This window comes from Rhinolophus sinicus, linkage group LG02, assembly GCF_036562045.2.
Source record: "Rhinolophus sinicus isolate RSC01 linkage group LG02, ASM3656204v1, whole genome shotgun sequence".
Taxonomy (NCBI): Eukaryota; Metazoa; Chordata; class Mammalia; order Chiroptera; family Rhinolophidae; genus Rhinolophus; species Rhinolophus sinicus.
The window spans coordinates 30180014-30203971 of NC_133752.1; the positions used below are offsets into that span (position 1 = coordinate 30180014).

At 42.7% G+C, this 23958-nt stretch overlaps 1 protein-coding gene across 1 annotated transcript in view; it reads right to left on the bottom strand.

The window, feature by feature from the left end:
• The window catches only part of HADH (hydroxyacyl-CoA dehydrogenase), a 44669-nt gene that overhangs the window by 14260 nt on the left and 6451 nt on the right, over positions 1-23958 (bottom strand). The window contains exons 2-4 of the mRNA XM_019741921.2: positions 8934-9062; positions 5483-5640; positions 2341-2467 (exon numbers count right to left, since the gene is read on the bottom strand). Of these exons, the coding sequence (XP_019597480.1) occupies positions 2341-2467; positions 5483-5640; positions 8934-9062 (414 nt within the window). The remainder of the gene's footprint in view (positions 1-2340; positions 2468-5482; positions 5641-8933; positions 9063-23958) is intronic.

The following is a 23958-nucleotide window of genomic DNA, read 5'->3' on the forward strand; positions in this document are numbered from 1 at the left end:
ACACACTGAGAAAAAAACAGGCTGAAATCAAGTGACCTGGCTCTTTTACTTTCAAAATTTTATATTAAGTAATTTAAAAATTACCTGTTCCAAAGTCGTATTTAATCTTTGCCAATCTTTCCTTAATTTTAGAGAGCAAACTTTTCCTATCTACTTGTATTAGTTAATTTTCATGGTATGTGAGTAAAAAATGGAGGCAGCTACTTAACCAACCTAATCACAAAATGAAACTCTAAGTGATCAAAGACTAACGAAAAAAAGATGTATCACAGACACTCAAACAAAAAGCTGTAAAGAAATCCTCAACTAGAAACATCAGTTGATCTTTTCCCCTCAAGTGAAAAGCTTTACTTCTCTGCTGAATGGGAATTAAAATGAAAACAGAAGAAAGCCACCATGGTCCAAAAGGAGTTTTAAGGTTACACAGGGAGACCTGGGGAAGGAAGGATATATGTATATACATGATAAACGTAGTTGAAAGTATTCTGCTCCTAAAAAGCAGTACCACCTTCTTCTGTGCATATAAAATATTACTAATTTTAAAAATCCATACTGACTTAAACCAAGTTTAATTTTTAAAGACCACAATAAAATGCGGTGCCAAAAGTGTGACAAGCAAATCTTTAAAAAGTCAGGCAAGACTTCTAGGCTTTCCTATAGCGACACCTTGTGGATGAGTACACACAAAATGGCCTAATGCTCATTAGAGAACCACAAAGGTCTGGTAACAGTATAGGAAGGGAAACGGTTGGTCCCTTACTGACCAGATTTGGGGGTTCGGGCTTACCAAAAACCAATACTGTAATCTGCCTGAAATCATGGGAAAGTGGGAGGAAAGGAGGAGGAGAATGGAGAACAAACAAGTAATCTGGAAGAGGAGAGAAGAGTGAGGTGACAAAATCAACGCACAAAAGTCCATTGCCTTCCTATATACTAACAATGAAATCTCAGAAAAAGAAATACAAAAAACAATTCCTTTTGCAATTGCAGCAAAAAGAATAAAATACCTAGGAATAAACTTAACCAAGGATGTGAAAGACCTATATGCTGAAAACTATAAGACATTTTTGAAAGAAATTGAAGAAGACACAAAGAAATGGAAAGACATTCCGTGCTCATGGATTGGAAGAATCAACATAGTTAAAATGGCCATATTACCCAAAGCAATATACAGATTTAATGCAATCCCCATCAAAATCCCAATGGCATATTTTAAAGAAATAGAACAAAAAATCATCAGATTTGTTTGGAACCACAAAAGACCCTGAATAGCCAAAGCAATCTTAAGAAAAAAGAACAATAATGGAGGTATCACACTTCCTGACTTTGGCTTGTACTACAGGGCTACAATAATCAAAACAGCATGGTATTGGCAGAAAAACAGACACATAGACCAATGGAATAGAATTGAGAACCCAGAAATAAAACCACATAAATATAGACAGATAATTTTTGACAAAGAAGCTAAAACCATACAATGGAGCAAAGACAGCCTCTTCAATAAATGGTGCTGGGAGAATTGGATAGCCACATGCAAAAGAATGAAACTGGACTGCTATTTGTCACCATGTACCAAAGTTAATTCAAAATGGATCAAAGACTTAAGCATAAGACCTGACACAATAAACTGCATAGAAGAAAACATAGGTACTAAACTTATGGACCTTGGGTTCAAGAGCATTTTATGAACTTGACTCCAAAGGCAATGGAAGTAAAAGCTAAAATAAACAAATGGGACTATATGAAACTTAAAAGCTTCTGCACAGCAAAAGAAACCATTGACAAAATAAAGAGGCCACCAACTGAATGGGAGAAGATTTTTGCAAACAGTGCCTCCGGGGCTAGTATCCAGAATATACAAGGAACTCATGCAACTCAACAACAAAAAACAAACAACCCAATTGAAAAATGGGCAGAGGACTTGAAGAGACATTTCTCCAAAGAGGACATACAAATGGCAAATAGACATATGAAAAAATGCTCAACATCACTAATCATCAGAGAAATGCAAATCAAAACCACAATGAGATATCACCTCACCCCAGTCAGAATGGCTATCATCAACAAGACAAATAGCAACAAATGTTGGATATCATGGGTGAGAACACATGGCTGCGAAGAAACAAAGCACAGGGGCCTCCTGAGGTATTACGTGTTCTTTCTTCCTTTGGCTCTGAGAGGTCAGACTATGGCCAGAGAAACACAGCACAAGGGTAACACCCCCGCAGCCCACATTACAATCCACCCAGTGCAAACGGCAGTGGCAGGGCAGATTTGGCTCAGAGAAGCAAGACTGAGCGGGCAGAGCAAGCAGACACACACAAGCAGGTACCCACTGACCTCCACGAGCTTCATCAAGGGCACTGGGTTGAAGAAATGGAGCCCGGCGAATCGGTCCTGTCTGGTGGTGGCATTGGCTATGTTCGTGATCTGCAAAGAGGAAGTGTTGCTGGCAAAGACTGTGTGTCTGTGGAGAGAAAGACGGTGGAGTCGCGGAATGAATCAGGACTCATTCTTTGTAAACAGGACTACTCTTGGGTACAATGCACAAGGCAACTGCTTTCTGCCCAGCTCTGCTATCCTGACCCGTGAAGGAAGGCAGAGAAAACACACTGAGAAAAAAAACAGGCTGAAATCAAGTGACCTGGCTCTTTTACTTTCAAAATTTTATATTAAGTAATTTAAAAATTACCTGTTCCAAAGTCGTATTTAATCTTTGCCAATCTTTCCTTAATTTTAGAGAGCAAACTTTTTCCTATCTACTTGTATTAGTTAATTTTCATGGTATGTGAGTAAAAAATGGAGGCAGCTACTTAACCAACCTAATCACAAAATGAAACTCTAAGTGATCAAAGACTAACGAAAAAAAGATGTATCACAGACACTCAAACAAAAAGCTGTAAAGAAATCCTCAACTAGAAACATCAGTTGATCTTTTCCCCTCAAGTGAAAAGCTTTACTTCTCTGCTGAATGGGAATTAAAATGAAAACAGAAGAAAGCCACCATGGTCCAAAAGGAGTTTTAAGGTTACACAGGGAGACCTGGGGAAGGAAGGATATATGTATATACATGATAAACGTAGTTGAAAGTATTCTGCTCCTAAAAAGCAGTACCACCTTCTTCTGTGCATATAAAATATTACTAATTTTAAAAATCCATACTGACTTAAACCAAGTTTAATTTTTAAAGACCACAATAAAATGCGGTGCCAAAAGTGTGACAAGCAAATCTTTAAAAAGTCAGGCAAGACTTCTAGGCTTTCCTATAGCGACACCTTGTGGATGAGTACACACAAAATGGCCTAATGCTCATTAGAGAACCACAAAGGTCTGGTAACAGTATAGGAAGGGAAACGGTTGGTCCCCTACTGACCAGATTTGGGGGTTCGGGCTTACCGAAAACCAATACTGTAATCTGCCTGAAATCATGGGAAAGTGGGAGGAAAGGAGGAGGAGAATGGAGAACAAACAAGTAATCTGGAAGAGGAGAGAAGAGTGAGGTGAAAGGAGAAGCCAGGGCGGCGAGGTGGCCTGCCAAGAGCCTCTGGGAAGAGCCTTCCGTCCTCACAACCTTCACTTTCAAGGCACTGTAACACCTACCTTTCCCAAACAATTTCCAAGTTAGCCAATGTAAAAGCCAGGCAGAGAGGGTTTTCCACTTTTAAATAAAACAACAGTTTTAAAGTTTAAAAACTCTAGTTTTCAAAGCTTCCTGCTTTTTGGTCAATGAAGGAAATAACAAACTACTGCCCGTTTCAGGAGGTAATGAGGAAAGATCGTCTGCAATAACAATGTGTGGCTGACTGTTGTTTAAAACTCTCACACTCTGAATCACAGTCGCAAGGCCACTGCCACCCAAGGCAGTGTGAGGAGGGGCTGTTACCGTATTTTGCCGCATATAATGCGCTCCCAGGTATAATGTGCACCCACATTTTTGGCCCAAATTTTCAGGGAGAAAAATCTTTCATTTTAATTTTTTAATTCAAATTTTTATTTGTTTACATTTAGGTGCTTGCTTTGTATTATAAAGGAATTTTAGCATTTATTTTTTAAAACATATTATGGTACAAGAAATGTTATGTAACAAATAATTACAAAACACAAGAACAGATACCAGGTACAAGAAATGTTAGGTACTGGTAACAAATTTACAATATTTATGCATCACAGAAGGCCAAGAACTCTTCGTCTTTGCAAGTTCGTGGTAAGTTCAACAAAATGGATTATCACATTCCAGGGTACTGTTTTGCATATGGATATTGTTATTGATTTTTGGAGTTACACTTTTAACTCATAAGCATAAATAAAAGAATTAAAAACATTTATATATTAATAGATACAGAATTAGTACTACCCATTTGTAATGAGCATCCTTATTTTTCCCTCACAAATTTGGGCAAAAAAAGTGCTCATTATACTCGGCAAACTGTAAAAATATGGTACACTGGTCACGTGGTACTTTCACAAAGGACTTTTGAAGGGCAACCCATCGGTGAGAAACGAGGTATACTGGCTGGAGAGCACATTTCATGAAAGGATGCAGTTACAACAGAGCTCAGTCCCAAGTGTCCCCAACCTCGGGCACTCCCAGCACACATTTTATCAGAAAGGGAAAAATGTCTCCTCCCAACGGACCTCTACTCCCCCTCTCCCAATCAGTGGGGCTGGCTCTGCTCCTCAGTGTCTCACATGCCTTCTTTCAACACAAACACAATGTGTTGACATATTAAACATACAGGGTTGTCTTATCTTTCACAAAAAGTACACCCTCACATTTTCTCTGAAACAGCTGACTTTCTTGGACCATCTTTTGTCTTTCCCTTTCTGACACTCAAGTACCAAAAAACTACTTTTCTCTTAAATGTACTACAGAAAATCCACAGCCCAAGCATAATGATCATTAGCAGAGCTCCCAGGCCTTAGTGTGGTGAAGACAAGCGGGGGTGGTGGGAACTGCAGTGGATCAGAGAGTCCACGCTTGTCACACAGGAGACGCAGGACTCGGCTCGGCTGACGGGGCCTTAGCCAAGCTTTACAGCTGCACTTCTTACACTGCAGCTAGGAAAGTCTGTCCTCTTCCAGGATGCAACTGTTTCATTAGGGCTTCCACCCAGAATGTTATCACTGGACCACATCTGATCTCCCGTTACGGGATCTAACTGTGAAACAGCAGTAAAATATACCTCGGTCAAGCTGCGTAAAAGGAAAACGAGGGCAGAGAAGGATGGCTGAGGCCTGGCCCTGGATGGACCCCCTATTTACTATCAGAAATTCCACCCTCCTTTGGGGCCTAGGATCAGATAGATCAGGGCAGCCTGAGCCTCCAGAAGCAAATTGGGAGTAGGAGGATGGAGAACAAGGGAAATAGCTGTGGGCTATGGAAGGAGAGGTGGGCTTAGTGTCAGAAGACGCCTCCTTGGGAACAAAGCCTGAGGTGGGGAGGGAGCCCTCAGGCCCAATAAGGACGTCAGGGGCTACGTACTCAGCAGCAAACTTGTCCAGCCTCTTGAAGAGCTCGTTCTTCACCTTCAGGTTCTCCACAATGGCCTCCACCACCAGGTCCGTGCTGTGGACGACAGATGCCGCGTCTGTGCTGATCGATACGCTGCTCAGGGTTTTCTCCACAAATTCCTCGCCAGCCTACGGCAGTGGAAGGAAGAACAGTCACTGAGCTCACCAGAAAATGGTGTGTGATTTGCTGCTAAGGCAGAAGGGAAAAGGGGGGTGAGAACAGACCTGTGCACCTGAGACACAACTTGAATGTACCCTGAAATTCTGAGAAATAACCCCCCCACCCCTGTTTCTGCTTAGGGACAATGGCATCTCCATGTACTTTAGAAACCGGGGCAAGAATTGGCCTGTGAACAATCCCAACTGTGGGTCAATTATCACTGCCGTGTATAGGTTGTAATCTTCCAAGCTCTTAGCTCTGCTCTGGTTACTACACTGTCTGTTCACAGAACCTGCACTGGCCTCCTGTACCTGTTCCCAGGGTGACAGACTGCCATGTGCCATGTTCTGTTCTATGAAGCCTGAAATTGTCCTTCCGGAAAAGGGTGAAAGCTTAGCTCAGCACCACCCATTAGTCTGGGAGGTGGTGCTGACTATTCCCCTCTCACAGGAGGTAGGGAAGAGCTGAGTAAGGGGAACAGAGAGGGCAAGAAAGCCAAATTTAGTCATTCATCAAACAGTAATTGCCCATCACATGCCAGCAACTGGTATTTCAAAAACAGATACAGCCTCTGCTCTCAGAGCTTGCAGTCCCATCTTTTCCTCATTTATGACTCCAGGGTTCTACAAACAGACCTCAGTTAGGGCACAAACAGATGGTGCCTCTATCAACGGCCATTTGATTTCAAGAGGTAACGTGCCCCGGGGCATCACGGGGGTCATAATCAGCAAAGGCGTCCCCAATCATCATGGGACAGACAACTACCAGAATTGCTCAACAGAAAGAAAATGTGAGACGACTGGTGATTTCAAAATGTCTATTGGTTGCATTTTAAAAAGTGAAAACAGGTAAAAATTTTATCGAACCCGATATATCTAATATATTATCGTTTCAAAATGTAATCAATATTTTAAAAATTTAGATGTTTTATATATTTTTTTCTACTGAGTCTTTGAAATCTAGTGCCCATTTTACACTTTCAGCATAACTCCATTTGGACTAGTCACATTTCAAGTGTTCAACAGCCGTACCAGTCAGCAGAGCTAGGCAGACAGTATTGCCAACCACGCAAAGCTGATGCTGACACGTCCCTCCTCAGCGTGTGTCCCGGGCAGAGGTGAGACACGTCAAGAGAGCAGACTCCCGAGCCGTGACTCCTCAGGAGCTGAGCCCCTTGGACACAGGGGCATCTATTCACACTCGGGGTGGGACCAAGTCTCTGCACACAGGTCAGCACAGTAAACAAGTGAAAAACGCAGGTTATCGGGTTCAGAATCACTCTGAAAACAATCTCCATCCCTGTCCCAATGATTTTTAAAAGGTGACTAGATATTTAAAAAATGCAAACCAAAACCATGAGATACCACTTTCACACCTCCTATGATGGCTATTATGAAAAGAAAAAAAAAAAAGGAAAATAACAAGTGTTGGCCAGGATGCAGAGAAACTGGAACTTCCATACATTGCTGGTGGGAATGCAAAATGGTGCAGCCACTGCAGAAAACAGTTTGGTGGTTCCTCAAAAAAATTAAACATAGGATTCTCGTATGACCCAGCAATTCCACTTCAGGTATATAACTGAAAGAGGGACTTGAACAGATAGTATACTAACGTTCACTGCAGCATTAGTCACAATAGCCAAAAGGGGAAAAGCAACCCAAGTGTCCATTGACAGATGAATGCATAACAAAATGTGGTGTATGCATACAATGGAATATTATTCAGTCATAAAAAGGAATGGAATTCATGGACAAACATTGAAGAATTATACCAAATGAAATAAATCAGTCAAAAAAGGACAAATATTACATGATTTCACTTATGTAAGGTGTTGCCTTACAGCTGCAAAGTCGTTTGTTCCCCCGCGCTCTTCCCAGGATTCCACAAGGGTGTGCCTCAGCAAACTGAGGCCCGATGGAGAGATATCAGAAAAGCTCCTCTGAGGGGAAGTCTCAGCAAACTGAGACCCAATGGAATTATATTGGTCCCTCCCCTTCAGTGGATTCCTTGGAGATGTGTGTGTGTGAAGGCAAGTTCAAGTTGGAACACAATGGGAACTTTCGGAAACACAGCCAAACACAGCCAGCAGGCTACTAACACACAGATCTTGAGATTAACAATCTTTTACCTCTTTAGAAGTTCACCAATAAAAACTAAACGTTGGCCAGATTCAGGGCCAGTCCTTGAGGCTGCAGCCCCTTGGCCCCACTTGCATTCTAATCTTGGCTACTGTCTTTTCTTAACCCTGTGCTGCCCTTCTCCCTCCCCACAAACCTCGTCATGCGGAATGTGACAATAAGGTCCCTAGAATAGGCAAATTCAGAGAAACAGAAAGATTAGAGGTTAACAGGGACGGGTGTTATTGCTTAATGGGTACATTTTGGTTTGGAAAGACGAAAAAGATTTGGAAACAGTGGTGATGGTTGCACAACAGTGAGACTGTAATTAAAGTCACTGAGTTTTACACTTAAAAATGGTGAAAATGGCAAATTTTATGTCATATATATTTTACCACCACAACAAAAAATTTAAAGTAACCACACACCCCTCTCTGGCTACCTCAGATGAAAAACAAAAACCCTATTTGCACTCTTCTCTTCCTGTATATGGAGAGAAATTCCATTTAAGCCCCACGGAAATCAATCTTAAGCAACTTTAACAAAGTGACAAAGGTAAACGAAAATTCATTGGGGGTGACTTTTGCAGTATTTCTTATTATTTGCGAAGGTTCAATGGAAAAGAATCATTAAACCAGAGTTCTCAACCTTATAGGAGTTCCTCAAGTTCTTGTACCTCGTCTGCTGTTGCAAAATAAGAATGATTCATCCTTTATTTTCCTCTGGCAAGTACATCAATAATAGGCATAAGATATTACCTAAGCAATCAAAAGTTTCTATCTAAATACAATATTTATTATATCATTCTCTCTTGTACTTGCAAGTACAAAAAGTATCTTCCTGTTTCTCCCTCTTCCATCCTTCTAACAAAATAAGTGTCATTCAATCCCAAACTCTTAGCAGACAGAATGAGTTCACTACCTGCAGAAACTTTCTCTTCAACCCCAAATCCTACCCAACAAGATGATTATTTACTTCTTATGTTTTCTAACTAGCCCCCCTGTATGTTTAGTGATTATGTTATGATATTGGTCTACAGTTAGGAAATGAGTTTTACATCAATCGAAAAAGCAAGCAAAGGCCAGCCACCCCCAATATGAAGTGGCCAGAGGACAGGTCAGAGGACACCGACAACAAGAAATTACCTTGGGGTTTTCTGCAAACTTCTTCTTGGCTACTTTCCTGAGGCTTTCCTCAATTCCCTTTTTGGATTTTGTCAGGATGTCCTCTGTCTGGTCCACCAACACGACTGTGTGGCCAGTTGCGGCAGCGACCTAAAGTGAAAAAAGAATAGTTTTTTTTTAAGAAAAAAAATATAAAAGTTAAAAAAAATTAAAATTTCATATTTCACACAAACTATTCACATTCTATTCCAAGTACTGAGTAAATATAGTAAGCCAACATCAACGAAACACGCAGTTTTTGCTAAAAACACAGCTCTCGCCACACACTGTACTAAACCCTTCATATGGATGATGACCAATTCTCAAAACCTGGGGTCTGAACCAAGATTCTGAAGGCCATACTATATCTACTTCCTGTACTGTGCTGTCCACCTTGAGAGCCACTAGGCACATGTGGCTACTGAAATTCAATGAAATTAAGTAAAATGAAAAGCCCAGTTCCTCAGCCACATCCCAAGTGCTCCACAGCCTGTTCACAGAGGGCCTCCACCGCACCCGCCATCTCCTTCTTCTCAGAACTGCAGCGTCCTGTGCAGTCTAGGCCTGGCTCTGCTTTTCTGTAGGCCTTAAATCACCAAGAGGTAAGACTTTACACTCTAATAATGGTGCAAAAAGACACTTGTCCCCAAAGGTTATTTAGTGACAAGACTCCCATGAAAGTAAGCCTTTGGTGATCAGACCACTTAGGCGAGCAATTTTCGTCCCTTCCCCATGCCCACCCTAGCTGACTCCTGAGGGCACGTTTAGTGAAGCCGCCACAAATTTGAAGGTGGTCAATTTAGTTTAGCCACAATCAGTGACAAGTCAATCCCTACAGGCATCACAGTTTCCCCACAGAGCTTTGGCCAGGACTGTGGAATAGGTGGTGTGGCTAAAAATAGATCCTCTGATCTCATTACAGGCAGGTGTAAGTCAATCAGTTCCCGCCATAATGCAAACATAAATGATGCCAGAAGCCAGACACTGAGAAGCCCCCTCTGGGTCTGAGAAGCCCACTGCTTTACAGCTTCTGCGGCTCAAAGGGGGAACAGGAGAGGGGCAGGTCAGCTAGAATGAACCCGCCCGGAGACGACAGTAAAAAGTACAGCTGACCCTTGAACAACACAAGTTAAACTGTGCGGGTCTATTTATACGTGGATTTTTTCAATAAACAACTGCAAATGGATTTTGTTTTAAGATTTTCTTAATAACTTTCTTTTCTCCAGCTTTTGACTGTAAGATCACAGTATATAATACATACGCGGTCGGATAATTAAGTTCGCGAACTCATCCTAGAAAAAGTGCTACATATCTCACTGCTGAATATCACTATCACTACGGTCACCTTTGAAATACACCCCTTGGGAAGCTATGCACTGACGTCAGTGCCTAGTCCACCCTTCAAAGCAATTTTGGAACTCTTTCTGGAATGGTCATCACAGCTGTTATCGTATTGCCCTTGATGTCCTGAATGTCATCAAAATTTTTGTCTTCCTTTCAATATTTCCTTTATCTTTGGGTAAAGAAGTCACGGGGGGCAGCAGGATAGCTCAGTTGGTTAAGAGTGTGAGCTCTCAACAACAAGGTTGCCGGTTCTATTCCCGCATGGGATGGTGGGCTGCGCCCCTTGCAACTAAAGATTGAAAACGGCAACTGGACTTGAAGCTGAGCTGCACCCTCCACAACTAGACTGAAGGACAATGACTTGGAGCTGATGGGCCCTGGAGAAACACACGGTTCCCCCCCAAAAAAAAGAAGACATTGGGGACCCGATCAGGTGAGTAGGGAGGGTGTTCCAATAGTTATTTGTTTACTGGCTAAAAACTCCCTCACAGACAGTGCTGTGTGAGTTGGTGCATTGTTGTGATGCAAGAGTCATGAATTGTTGGTGAAAAGTTCGGGTCATCTAACTTTTTCATGCAGCCTTTTCAGCACTTTCAAATAGTAAACGTGGTTAACTGTTTGTTCAGTTGGTAGAAATTCATAATGAATAATCCCTCTGATAGCAAAAAAGGTTAGCAATATCGTTGAAAACAAGTTCTGAACTTAACTGTCAGACTCCATGTAACATACAACATACGTGTTACTCGACTGTATGCTATCGGTAAGGCTTCCAGTCAACAGAAGGCAATTAAGCTTTGGGGGGAGTCAAAAGTCATACGTGGATTTTCAACTGTGCTGGTGTCAACGTCCCTAACCCCCACGTTGTTCAAGGGCCAACTGCAGTTCTAAACCACTGTCATGATGTGAAATTTCTGAAACCAGGCAACTAAAACTCAGAGCAGAAAACCAAACAGAAAAAGAAATAGAAACAGAAGAGCAAAACTCAAAGGCAAAGAGGTTTAAATCCCAAAGACAGATTTCTGAAGAATACTTATAAAAATAGTAAGACAGGCTTTAAATGGAAGTTAAGTACAACCGCCTCTCTGCTTCTCCCCAGAAAGCTGCTCAGAGGGGCAGCAAGTCTGTGCCTCTGGGGCCCAGAGGCGGAACAGGCCGCCAATGCCCCCAAGCCCACCTGGGAACCCACACAAGGAAGGGCTGCCAGGACCAGACAGGCTGATAATCCCGAGGGCAGTGGGGTGGAGGAAGACTGAGTCACCTTGATAAAAGGACAGAGGCAGGCAGTGAACTTGCCCTGTGGGCAGACACCCAGGCTGCAGGCAGGCAGTCTGTGAAAGGAAAACCGTGTCCAGAAAGCAAAACAGCCATCGGTCCAGCCCAGGGTTCTCCCTAATTAACGACAGACAAAGGCCCATCCAGCCAACACAAAGCTGAACTTGCCACAAATGTGAACCTCCAATTCAATAAATTCAGAGTAAAAATGTAAGAGCAACTCTAGAAACTGTGCAGAAAAGACAACACAGCAGGCGTGAGGCTATTATCTTTAGATAGGCCTTTGGCTGGCATCTGGAACCTCCTCTCTAGGGAGGGTTCCTGCCATTTCCCGACAAGATGTCTCCCTGCACGTGGCCTGTGTGCCATGTGGTTCATACTGAACACCTGCTTTCCTTCTGGAGTCAGGAATTTGGTGCTTCCCAGGCACAGGGTGCCGATGTGACCAGCCCCAATAAAAACCCTGGGCTCTGGGTCTCCAATGCGCACCCCTGGTAGATAACATTTCACATGTGCTGTCACAACTTGTTGCTGGAGGATTAATAAGGGTGTCCTGTGTGACTCCAGTGGAAAAGCATTCTGGAAGCTCACGCCTGGTCTCCTCCAGACTTTGTCCCATGCACCTTTCCCCTTTGCTGATTTTGTGTTGTATCTTTTTGCTGTAACAAATTACAGCTATGGGTACAACTACAGTCATTCCTTGGTATCTAGTCTCCATGGGGAGACTGGTTCCAGGGCCCATCTCAGACACTAAAATCCAGAGGCTCAAGTCCCTTATATAAAATGATGTGCCGTTTGCACAGAACCTATGCACATCCTCCCATATACTTTACATCACCTCTAGATTACTTATAATACCTGATAATGTAAATGCTATGTCAATAGTTGTTATACTGTATTATTTAGGGATTGGCTTTCTGAAATTTTTTTCCTAAAGATTTTTGATCTCCGGGTGTTTGAATCTGCGGATGCCCACCCCACAGATGCAGAGGGCAGGCTGGGTCCTGTGAGCCTTTCTAGTAAATCACCAAACCTGGTGAGGGCAGGCGGGTTGTGGGGAACCCTGACACACTAAGAAAATGAATCTCAAGTTCCAGAAGCGCTGGTGATGACATGGAGCTGCTCTGAGACGGCCCAGCTGAGGAGCAACAGCTGGGGGAGGGGTGGTGGCCGCTGAAGGGGCACATGTCCTGCAAGGCCGGGCAAGCAGGGGTGCCGGCCTGGGGGCCTTCCACTCTTGTTTTGGCTCCTGTGTCTGACAGTCCCTCTGGAATGACACAAGTGATTGTCACTTTGTTCCTTCTAACCTCTGACCTACATCATCCTGTGACTACGTCAGACGTAATTCCTGATTCCCAGCTGACTAGGTCCCACTTCCCTGCGCCATTCACCTCCAGCAGGCATCGCTCAGGCGTTTTTTTGCTCCTCAAGGTGTTGGGAGGAGGGGGGATCAAGTACATTTCGCACCAGGTGAAGCCAAAGCTGAAGGGAACAGAGACAAAAAAAAAACCGAGGGCAGTGTCCTTTTACTTAGGGACTTCATAATCTCACTTAGAAAATACGAAAAGCAAACAATATAAGGTTCTATATGTGGGGTGTCAAATAAAATAAGAACCGCCATCCTATCAGGCTGCAGATCTCAGGAGGCGGAGAACAAGAAGCACAAGAAGAGTGTACCCAAAACGGGCCAGCTTACCAAAGAATCAAATATTGACCTTAAAGTGGGTGGAACAAGCAAGGGAGTATGTGACAGCACACCTTTTTTCTAGAAAGCCACTTTACAAGTTATTATAATCACGTATGACTGGGATAGTCACAGGGCATTGTCTGGTTGCAGATAAGCCATGATGCAGTCCTTATTATTACTGTTTTTAAAACTGGAAGCAGAACCAAACGTAGAGAGGAAGCCCCTCAAATATTCACGTAAACCAAGAGACATGCACATTATAAAAATACTAAAATTCTACCAAGAAAACCAATGGGCAAAAAGCATTTTCTGCCTAAATGCTGACTTTCTACTTACTACTATACTATCCAAAGTCCCCGCGCCTCCGCCGCAAGGAGACACTGGGACATTTAGTCACTACCTGGCTTCATGCTGGGTCTGACAATACACATATGTAGACACTGGCCAAAAAACAACTATTAATTCAAGGATCCCCAATGTTCAAAAGAGCAAAGTACGTGTGTTAGATCATGTGAAAGTGAAGGAGTGTGTAAAACATTTGTTTCCCCATCTCAAGAAGAAGACAGGAGGTGCGAGCAGGGCCAAACCTAACAGAGAGGAAGATGACAAACACATTTTTCTTTCCCAGTGTCAGAGATCACACTGTAAAATTTCCCTTAGCTGCACAGTGCTTCACTGGTCTGAAAGGAGCTGTCCTTGTAGGAACTAAGCTGAATATTTCGTCGCGCTTCAAATGACTGGAGCGTTTTCTGCAATTTTGGACTCTCCAAAATGTCTGAACTGGTATTTCTGGTCTAGTGAGAAGGCAACAATTGTATGCTTTAAATGGTTACCCCTGGCAATATATTTTTCTTTCTTTTGTAAGCACTTTCTACTTCAGCTCTTCTTTCCTTGGTTAACTCACAAAGCTTCAAGATATGGTTGTCTGGAGAAAATATAGCCAAAAAAGAGAAATTCTAACTCTACTCAAAATGTTTTCCATTTTATGGTGAAGCTCTGTGGTGCAGGACAAAATTTATTGCATAGCAATAAACTGCCACTACAGCATAGCTCCAAGTGATTTCCAGTTATAGCAGCATTTCCATTCCACCCACTTGCAGACAGCAACCCAAGCTAATGCTCAAGTTTCTTGTAATCCTTTCTTGCAGGCATACCCTAGGGACACAAGGTCAGCACCATCCTAAGGGCAACTTCCTGTCCTATTCATCCTTACAAAGCCCAGTGCCTGGCCCACAGTGAGCACCCAAAGCATAGCTGTTGAATGAATCTCTGAATGAACCACGTCCAGCCTACTGCCTGGCACGTAGCAGATGCTTAATAAAATGTCCACAGGATTATGGATCCAATGTTCTTCGATTCTAATAACCTACACCCAGTGGGGTTGGTATTTCTCTCCTACTGGTGTGTGTTGAAACGGCCTATCACAGCTGGCTTCAGGGTGCAGGCTGTGTCCCTTCCCCCAGTACAATCTACGCCAGACCTGACAGTTGCAGTGCTCTCATCCCAGACGGCTCAACAAGCGGAGGCAGCTTTAAGCATGGCCAGGCAGCCAGAGGCCACGTAACGGCCAGCTCATTTCTTCCTGAATTATTAATACATTTGTCTTATTTCTCTTATGAGATCCCCGAGAGCTGGGAGAGCTGAGAGAACTAACTGTCTCTATCTACCCTCAATTAACAGAAAGAACATAAGCCTTCAAAACGAAAAAAGCCAAATGCAACAAAAATAGGAGGTGCCATGTACTGAGTACCTACTGTGTGCTGGACACATACTTTGTATATTCCAAGACTTTCTGATCAATCCAACAACCCTGTTAAAGAAGACATCATCCCCACTTTGCGAAAGAACAAAGGGATTTAGAGAGGTGGGGTCACTTGCCCAAGATTACTCAGCTGTGACGCTGTAAAGCCAGGTTCCAAGACCCCCTGGCTCCAGAACTTGTTCTTATAACCTAGTTAGAGGGATACAAGGAATGCTGCCTTATTTGCTGAGACAACTGAGATTTCAAGATACAATAGTAACAAAATATCTTTACAGAAATTTCACGGTATTGATTTTTTTGTATTCTCTTTCTCCACTGCCTTACTTAGTAACTATGATAGACTCGGTGTATCAATAAAAACTCCTCCTAAATAACTACATTAGTTCCTCCCAAAACTGCAGTCCTTATGAAACTGGCATCACGTTCCATTTTATAGAAGAGGAAACTGAGCTTTGTAGAGGTTAAATAACATTTCCAAGGTCCCATGGCTGGTAAGCGGAATAACAACACACAAGCAGCCTTCAGTTCAATCAAATCACAGTCCTATTCACAGCAAAAATGACCTGACAGATAAGAACAGCTATGCAGACAAATGAGAATTTCCACGTGAGCATTAGACTCAAAAGTGGCTCTAGGACAGGGGTCCTCAAAGTGTGGGTCCTGGACCAGCAACGTCAACGCAATCTGAGAGCTCGATACAAATGCACGTTCTCAGACTCCACGTGAGACCCAATGAATCGCAAACTCTGGGTTGGGGATCCTGGTGACTCTGGTGCTCTGAGATCTGTGTTCAAATAGGGGTGCAGATCAGAATCAGCTGGGGAACATTTAAATGACCACCATCACAGCCCCAACTGCAGATATTCTGATTCATTCAGTCTGGGGTGGCACCCACACACACACTTTTAAAACATCCCCAGATGATTCTAATGCACAGCCTGTGTGCCAAACCATTGCTCTACAACAAAAACCCTGTCGGCCCTGGTCAGTTTCCAACCACCCCAGCCGCTTCCGCATTGCCAACTATCTTCTCAACCCACACAGAGCGCAGCAAATCTGTCCCTAAACCAGCAGGGTCCAATGTCTTCCTGCTGCTCTGTCCATCACAGTTCCAGAAATTATCCAGAAGACACTGTGGAAGACCGCCCACCTCTTACCTCTCCCCAAGTCCCCAAGGGGAGGGAGGTCAAGTCTAGGCAGGTGGCCTTCTGCCTGGGACTCTTGAACAGCAGAGTCTTGCTACATCTTCCCTATGATGGGTATGGTGATTCATGGTTATGGGTTTCTAGTTACTCCTCCCGAATAAAATCAGGAGTCCTTCCAGTGGTTAGGTGTTTTCTTGGCTTTCAGCTGCCCACTGGCTCGAAGGCTAAGGACAGAACTAGAAGTGCTGTGTTTTTCTTGGAAGCCAAGTAACTGTACTGGAGGATACAAACAATCTGGATAGTGGGGAAGCCTTTCGAACAGTTTGGGTGAAAATGTAATTAGAAAACGCTTTCTGGGTGGCCGGTGCTCAGTGGTTAGAGCGCAGTGCTGATAACACCAAGGTCGCCGGTTCGATTCCCACATGGGCCAGTGAGCTGCGCTCTCCACAACTAGACTGAAAACAATGACTTGACATGGAGCTGATGGGTCCTGGAAAAACACACTGTTCCCCAATATTCCCCAATAAAAAGAAAAAAAAAAAAGAAAAAGAAAGAAAATGCTTTCTACCAAATGATCAACTGTCACTGACAAAACACTTGGCTTCTGAGAGGTGAGCACGTTACCTCCGACCACAGCACTGGTGCTCCACAGGGCTGAAGGGCAACTACCATTTAGATGCCAGGCCGGCCCGTCTCTGCATTCATTCCTTCACTGACGGCCTCCTCCTGACTCAACATCTGTGTTGTGTTGTGCCTGTTTCGGGCCCTGGGACAAAGACCCTGCTTGCAGAGAGCTTTCACTCCTCATAAACGATCACATTTATTCGTCATACAGCCTTTGGGGGAGGCACTGTCACAGCAAACTAACAGTCCAGATGTGAACGGGACTTGCAGCTACGACTGCCTGTGTCCAGGGCTCCGGTGCCGGCTGTTCATGACCCCAAAAGGCATGGCTGGGTCTAAGGGAACAGTCTGAGACACTTCTGAGCTGGCTGAGGGCAGACTGGAGTAGGTCTGCTGACTGTGAGATGGGAAATACTGCTTAATCCCTGCAGGCTGTGTCATCTGTGAAAACGGGACGACAGGGTTGTTGGGAGGACTAAAGGGCTTACTACATGTTAAACACCCAGAATGGTGCCTGTCATATCACAATAGCTTATTCTTTTTATTCTACGCAGCTCCCTTCCTCCTGCGAGGGTCGGAGGCCGAATACTGGATTCAGATACAGCCTCCGAAGATAAATTTTTTAATTTTGCTTTTGAGTTTACATCTTGTGATCCCAAGACTTGTGCCCTATCTGGCTTTCACGTTCAGATTTTCCCTTCTGTGTAATTCCATTTTTACAAACAGGCTGGGACCTCTCTTCTTATATATATATATATATATATATATAAAAAAAAAAGGTAAGGATAAAGGGGGGGAACTCCACAATGTCTTCAGCCACCCCCACAAACGGCTTTCACTTCATCACCAAAGTCCCTCAATCTCTGGGCGGTATCGTGGTATGTGCGGCACCACGTCTAGAACTGAAATTCTTCGGTTTAAACCCCAGCCTCGCCACTTGCTGCATGACTTTGAGCAAGTGAAGCAGCCCTTCTATCTATGGTTTCCGGACCTGTAATAAGGGACAACAAACAGTACCCATCTCACAGGACTGCAGTGAGGATTAAAGTTAATGTGGTCAAGTTCTCAGGCCGATGCCGGCACGTGGATGGTGCACACTGCTCGTTAGCGGATGCTCTTGTCGCTACATTAGCTACTTCCACTCTCTCCTGAGCCGTGCAATTCCTAAATCCCAGCAATATGGTTCCTCCATCACCACTGCTGTTCTTTGGTTCCATCTGGTACAACCTACACACTGCCAACCGGGCTTCCTTTCTGAAATTCTCTTCAATTTCTTATTTCGATTTCTTAGGAGGTCAGACAATTAAGTTCGCAAACTTGTTGCAGCGATGTTGCTAATCTTTTTTTGATATCAGAGGGATTATTCATTACGAATTTGTACCAACTGGACACACAGTTAACCAAGTTTACTATTTGGAAGTACTGAAAAGGCTAGAAAAAGTTAAGACGACATGAACTTTTCGCCAACAATTCATGGCTCTTGCATCACGACAATGCACCAGCTCACACGGCACTGTCTGTGAGGGAGTTTTTAGCCAGTAAACAAATAACTGTATTGGAACAACCTCCCTACTCACCTGGTCTGGCCCCCAGTGATTTCTTTCTTTACCCGAAGATAAAGGAAATACTGAAAGGAAGGCATTTTGATGACATTCAGGACATCAAGGGTATTATGACGACAGGTCTGATGGCCATTCCAGAAAAAGAGTTCCAAAATTGCTTTGAAGGGTGAACTAGGCACTGGCATCATTGCATAGCTTCCCAAGGGGAGTACTTTGAAGATGACCATAGTGATATTCAGCAGTGAGGTATGCAGCACTTTTTCCTTTCTCTTTTTTTTTTATTTAATTTTTTTTATTGGGGAATATCGGGGAACAGTGTGTTTTTCCAGGACCCATCAGCTCCAAGTCAAGTCGTTGTCTTCAATCTAGTTGTGGAGAGTGCAGCTCACTGGCCCATGTGGGTATTGAACCAGTGACGTTGGTGTTATGAGCATTGCACTCTAACCAACTGAGCCATCCCGTCGCCCCGTAGCACTTTTTCTAGGGTGATTTGAGAATTTAACTGTCCAACCTTGTATCTGTCTGTTCATTGACTTCTCTTAATCTTCTCAGCCTCTAAACAAAGGTATTTTTCAAGATTCTGCTTTCAATATTCTTTTCTGCCTCTACATCCTTTCCTTCTGGAATCTCAGTCATCCTCATAATTCCAACTGTGCCTAAAACCAACATATTCTGTCCTAAGCTACAGTCATCATCTTGTCCCTAAAGCCAATTCTTCTCGACCTTCATTAATGGTACCACTTAAGTGAGGGTACAATCTGGCTGGACAACAATTTATCTTTAACTTCGCCCTTACTGTCCAAAGAAATTCTATGCATTATTCAAGGCCTATTTCAAATGTACACTCTCCAACGAAGCCTATTCCCAAATGAATGTACTTTCTCCTTTTTGAAACCTGAGAGCTAGATTTTTTTACAGCTCTTATGCTCCTTTATACCAAAGTCAACTGTGCATTTGGATCTTTGTCTAACAATCTCTGCTCTTAGACTTAAAATTCCTTAATGGCAGAAACTGACTTGGTGTTTTTATCCCCTAATATTTATCACATGCCTTGCACATGGCAGTTGTCCAATAAGTAACTGCTAAATACCCGATGCTTTGGACTGTGGTAACCTGAGCCGCTGCACGTCTCCCCCTTCCACGACCTTCCACGGCTCCACTCGCCTGCCTAAGGGGTTCCCGCCACCAGGAAGCTCCCTGTCCCTCCCCGCTGCTTGGGAGACTCCAACTCATCCTTCATAATCCAACACAGAGGTTATCTCTACTTTAGTGAAACCTCTTCCAATCTCTGGTAGAGGTGGTCACTTATTTGTGCCTCTAGTGACTTACAGGTATAGCAGATCCTTCAGAGAGGACACCAAATACTGAAAGAAAATAAATAACCGAGTATGGAGCTGGTGTGAGCTACCCATGGCCACTCAGTTATGCAATGGGAGCCCAATCTCCAGGATGTGAACACAATGGATGAATTAAAAACAAACTGGCCACAGGTTATTTCATGTTGTAAAAGTCTCACAAATCTCAGAGAAAAAGTCAATAACCAACCAATATGTAGGAGAAATTCCAAATGTGATAGAGGAAAGGTAGAAAAATTAACCAACACCAACTTATGATGAACTCAAGATAATACCTAGAGACCTTTCCAGAAGAGCTGTTATATCACCCACTTCTTCAGAGTCTGAACTTGCTGTTCCCCACAAATCCCAATGTGGTGTGGTTCTGGCAGGTCTATCTGAAGCCCACTGAATGAACTTCATATACATGTATGTAGTGACTATATACACGTGCCTTTTGTTACATATACTTTTTAATGTCCCCTTTTCCTTACCATAAGATATATCTTATCTGTTATATCATATCTCAAGTGTTTAAAAGCCTTACCTTAAGGTATTTAAACCACCAAAACTTTCATCTGTATCAGGTCATTCATATCCCAGACATGACAGGTAGGCGTCTGTGCCATTATTACACTTGGTTGTTCATACTTATATTTTTTCCTCTGGAGCGTGAGCTGCTCAGAAGCAGCGACCACATTTTACCTTTCACCCACCCCAATGCCTAGAACATGAGAGGCACTTACTTTTCATGAAAAAAACACATGAATAATAGACCTATTTTTTTAAAGGCCTCAATGTGTAAAATTATTTTAGGAATAAATTCTCAAGGAATCATGATTGGTTTTATTGCTAGAAACTACAAAAAATTTTAAACAACCTTCAAGTTATTTTAGATTTATGAAAAATCACATGATTACTTTGAAAAGGATAGAAAGAAAAAAGTTAATAACCGAAGTCTTTAGTCAAATACCAAGCGGAAATAAAATGCCACAAAAGTACGTTGTTTTGGTAAGCAGATTATCTGGTTTCTGGCACAGGTGTTTGAGATGCCAGGCAAAAGGGAAACTGGAGGGCAACCACTGTGCAGTATGACCACCCCTGCGACTTCCAAAGTGGATTTACGCTTTGTTTCCTCCAGCATGTGACTGTGTCCTGTATCTTTTATCAAAAGAGCTGCGGGCAAGGCCAGAAACATGCGTCCATCTCAGGGGGACACATGTATGAACCAGGTCACCGATTTTCTACAGACACATAAGCTCACTGCCTCCAACATATGTGTCTTCTCTATCACACGGGGAAACTGATGCACCTTAGTCTCAACTACTGCAAGGTCAAAGAACCGGCAAAAGCATTTATTGCTCAGGTTTACTAGTTACAGATAATCAAAACCATCGAATTTTTGAGCAGGAAGATACTCTAGTGATCATTTAGTGTGGTTGCTTTCCAAACATTTTTAGTGATGAAATCCGTTTTCAAAGGAATACGTACAGAAGAACAATATGTTAAACAGAGGTCAGGGAAGGAAAGTTCGGGAACCACCAAGGAGATTCATGGAACATAATGAATCCATCAGAGCATAGTGTAAAAATCTCTGATCGATTCACATCCATTAAAATGGCTATTATTAAAAAAAATAGGAAGTAAGTGATGGCAAGAATATAGAAAAAAATGAAACCCTTGTGCACTGCTGATATGAATGTAAAATGGTCCAGTCATGATGGAATACAATATGGCAATTCCTCAAAAAGTTAAAAATAATTACCATGTGATCCAGCAATTCCACTTCTGGGTATATACCTAAAAGAACTGAAAGCAAGGTCTCTAACAGATATTTGTACACCCATGTCCATAGCAGCATTATTCACAATAGCCAAAAGGTAGGTAGAAGCAGCCTGAGTGTCCACTGATGGATGAATGGATAAACAAAATGTGTATCTACATGCAATGGAATATTAACCAATTAAGAGACTATTCCAAAGGAATACTATTCCTTAAAAAAGGAAGAAAATTTTGTAAAGTTGCAGGATACAAAATCAATATACAAAAATGCTGCATTTACTCTACACTAATAATGAATCAGAAAGAGAAACTAAGAAAACAATTCTATTTATAATTGCATCAAAAAGAACAAAATGCCTAGGAATAAACCAACACATGGAAGCAGCCTGTGTCCACTGATGGATGAATGGATAAAAATATGGTGTATATGTATACACGTATGTGTACACACACACTCATATATACACACGTGCACGCAAATATTATTCAACCGTAAAAAGAAGTAAATCTTGCCATTTGTGATATGGATGGACTTTGAGGGCATTATGCTAAGAGAAGTAAGTTAGACAGAGAAAGGCAAATACCATGTGATCTTACATATGTGGAATTTAAAAACAAACAAACAAAAAACCAAGATCATGGATACAGCAAATAGAATGATGGCTACCAGAGGCATGGGAGAGGGTGGTGAAGGGGATTAAAAAGTACAAACTCCCAACTATATAATTAATAATACTATATTATATATTTGAAAGTGGCTAAGAGAGATCTTAAAAGATTTCCTTACAAGAAAAAAATGTACCTAAGTATGGTGACAGATGTTAACTAGACTTATTATGGTAATTGTTTCTCAATATATACAAATATTGAATCATTATGTTGTACACCTGAAATTAATACATTGTTACACTGTGAATTATATCTAATTTTTTTTAAAAAGGAAGGAAATTATGACATATGCCTACAATACAGATGAACCTTGAAGATATCATATTAGGTGAAATAAGCCAGTCAGAAAAGGACAAATATTGTATGACTCCACTTATATGAAGTTCCTAGAACAGTCAAATTCATAGAGACAGAAAGTACAGCAGGGTTTGCCAGGGGCTAGGGAAGGAAACATGGGGAGTTACTGTTTAATGGGTATGGAGTTTAATGGGTATGAGGAACGTTCTGGAGGCGGATGATCGTGATGGTTTCACAACAATGTACATGTACTTAAATGCCACTAAACTGCTCATTAAAAATGGTTAAAATGATACATTTTGTTATGTATGATTTTTTACAAAAAACAAAAAAACAAAACAGCTTTGATTTGATCCAACACAACACCCTCATTTTACTTAGGAAACAGGGACTAAAGCAGAAAAACCATTCACCTAGGAGTACACACAGGCACTAGTGTTCTACCTAAAATGTAATTCTTAAAAGGCAGTTCTGTCTATATTGCTTACTTCATCAACTCTTCCATGGCTCCCCGTGACCACAGAATGAAACTTAAGTTCCCACACACGGCTCGCAAGGCCCTCAGGACAGGGAGTCACCTCCTCCAGACACACTCCTCACTGCTGCCGATACCCCTGCCTACAGCTCCTCATCTGCTACTGCCTCTCCCCTCCAGGCCTCGCACTGTCCACTTTCTTCCCAACTTCACCTCATTAAATAAGCCTGAGTATCACCCCCAGACACTAAGCATCCTCACCCCAAGATCCTCTGGGCCCCAGGCTAGGTGTCCCCCCATTTCCTTACCACTGCACCCATCACAATGTGTTAAGTGCCGTCTCCCCTACATTCCTACTGTGGGCTCCAGATTAAACGTCATTCATCTTTGTCTGCTGAGCACCTAGACCCCACCTGGCTGTGGTGGGCCCTCAGGAAATGGTGATGGAACGAAGACATCTGGTGGAAAAGCCATGAGAAGATTAGATCTTTTGATCAGGGCTCTTTTCCTTGGGAGAGCTGAGGGCATCCTCTCACAGTGTGAAAATAATTCTATTATTGAGGGCTCTTACTTAGAAAAGAATCTCCTGTCTTGGAAGCAAAGGTACCAATCATCCTCATTCTTCTTGAGTTATGCAAGGACACCACCCAAGTTATTCACAACTTTCTGAGACGGGGATGGCAGTGGAGGAGTGGACCACAAAAAGAAAGAGGCCCTTTGGACTTCTCCCATGCACATCTGATATTTTTACAATAAATAAGGAAGACTCTTCCTGGCACTTTAACTTGAGTGTCCACAATTTATCTCAACCCACTGAGAACTCTCGTTTTATATGACGATGACATACACACTGCAAGACCTTGAAGACAACACTCCGCACTGGAAAGCATTTCATGTGAAGGCTGTGTCCTCGGTTACATGACTTCTCTCGCCTTGGCGGAAGGCAGGCTGAGCCAGACAGGAGTATTTTTAGACAAGGATGCTTCAGAGCTGTAAAAATAGGCCGAGTGAATAGCACACTTGTCAAAGCCCGAGTACTCCAGCCACAGGGCCA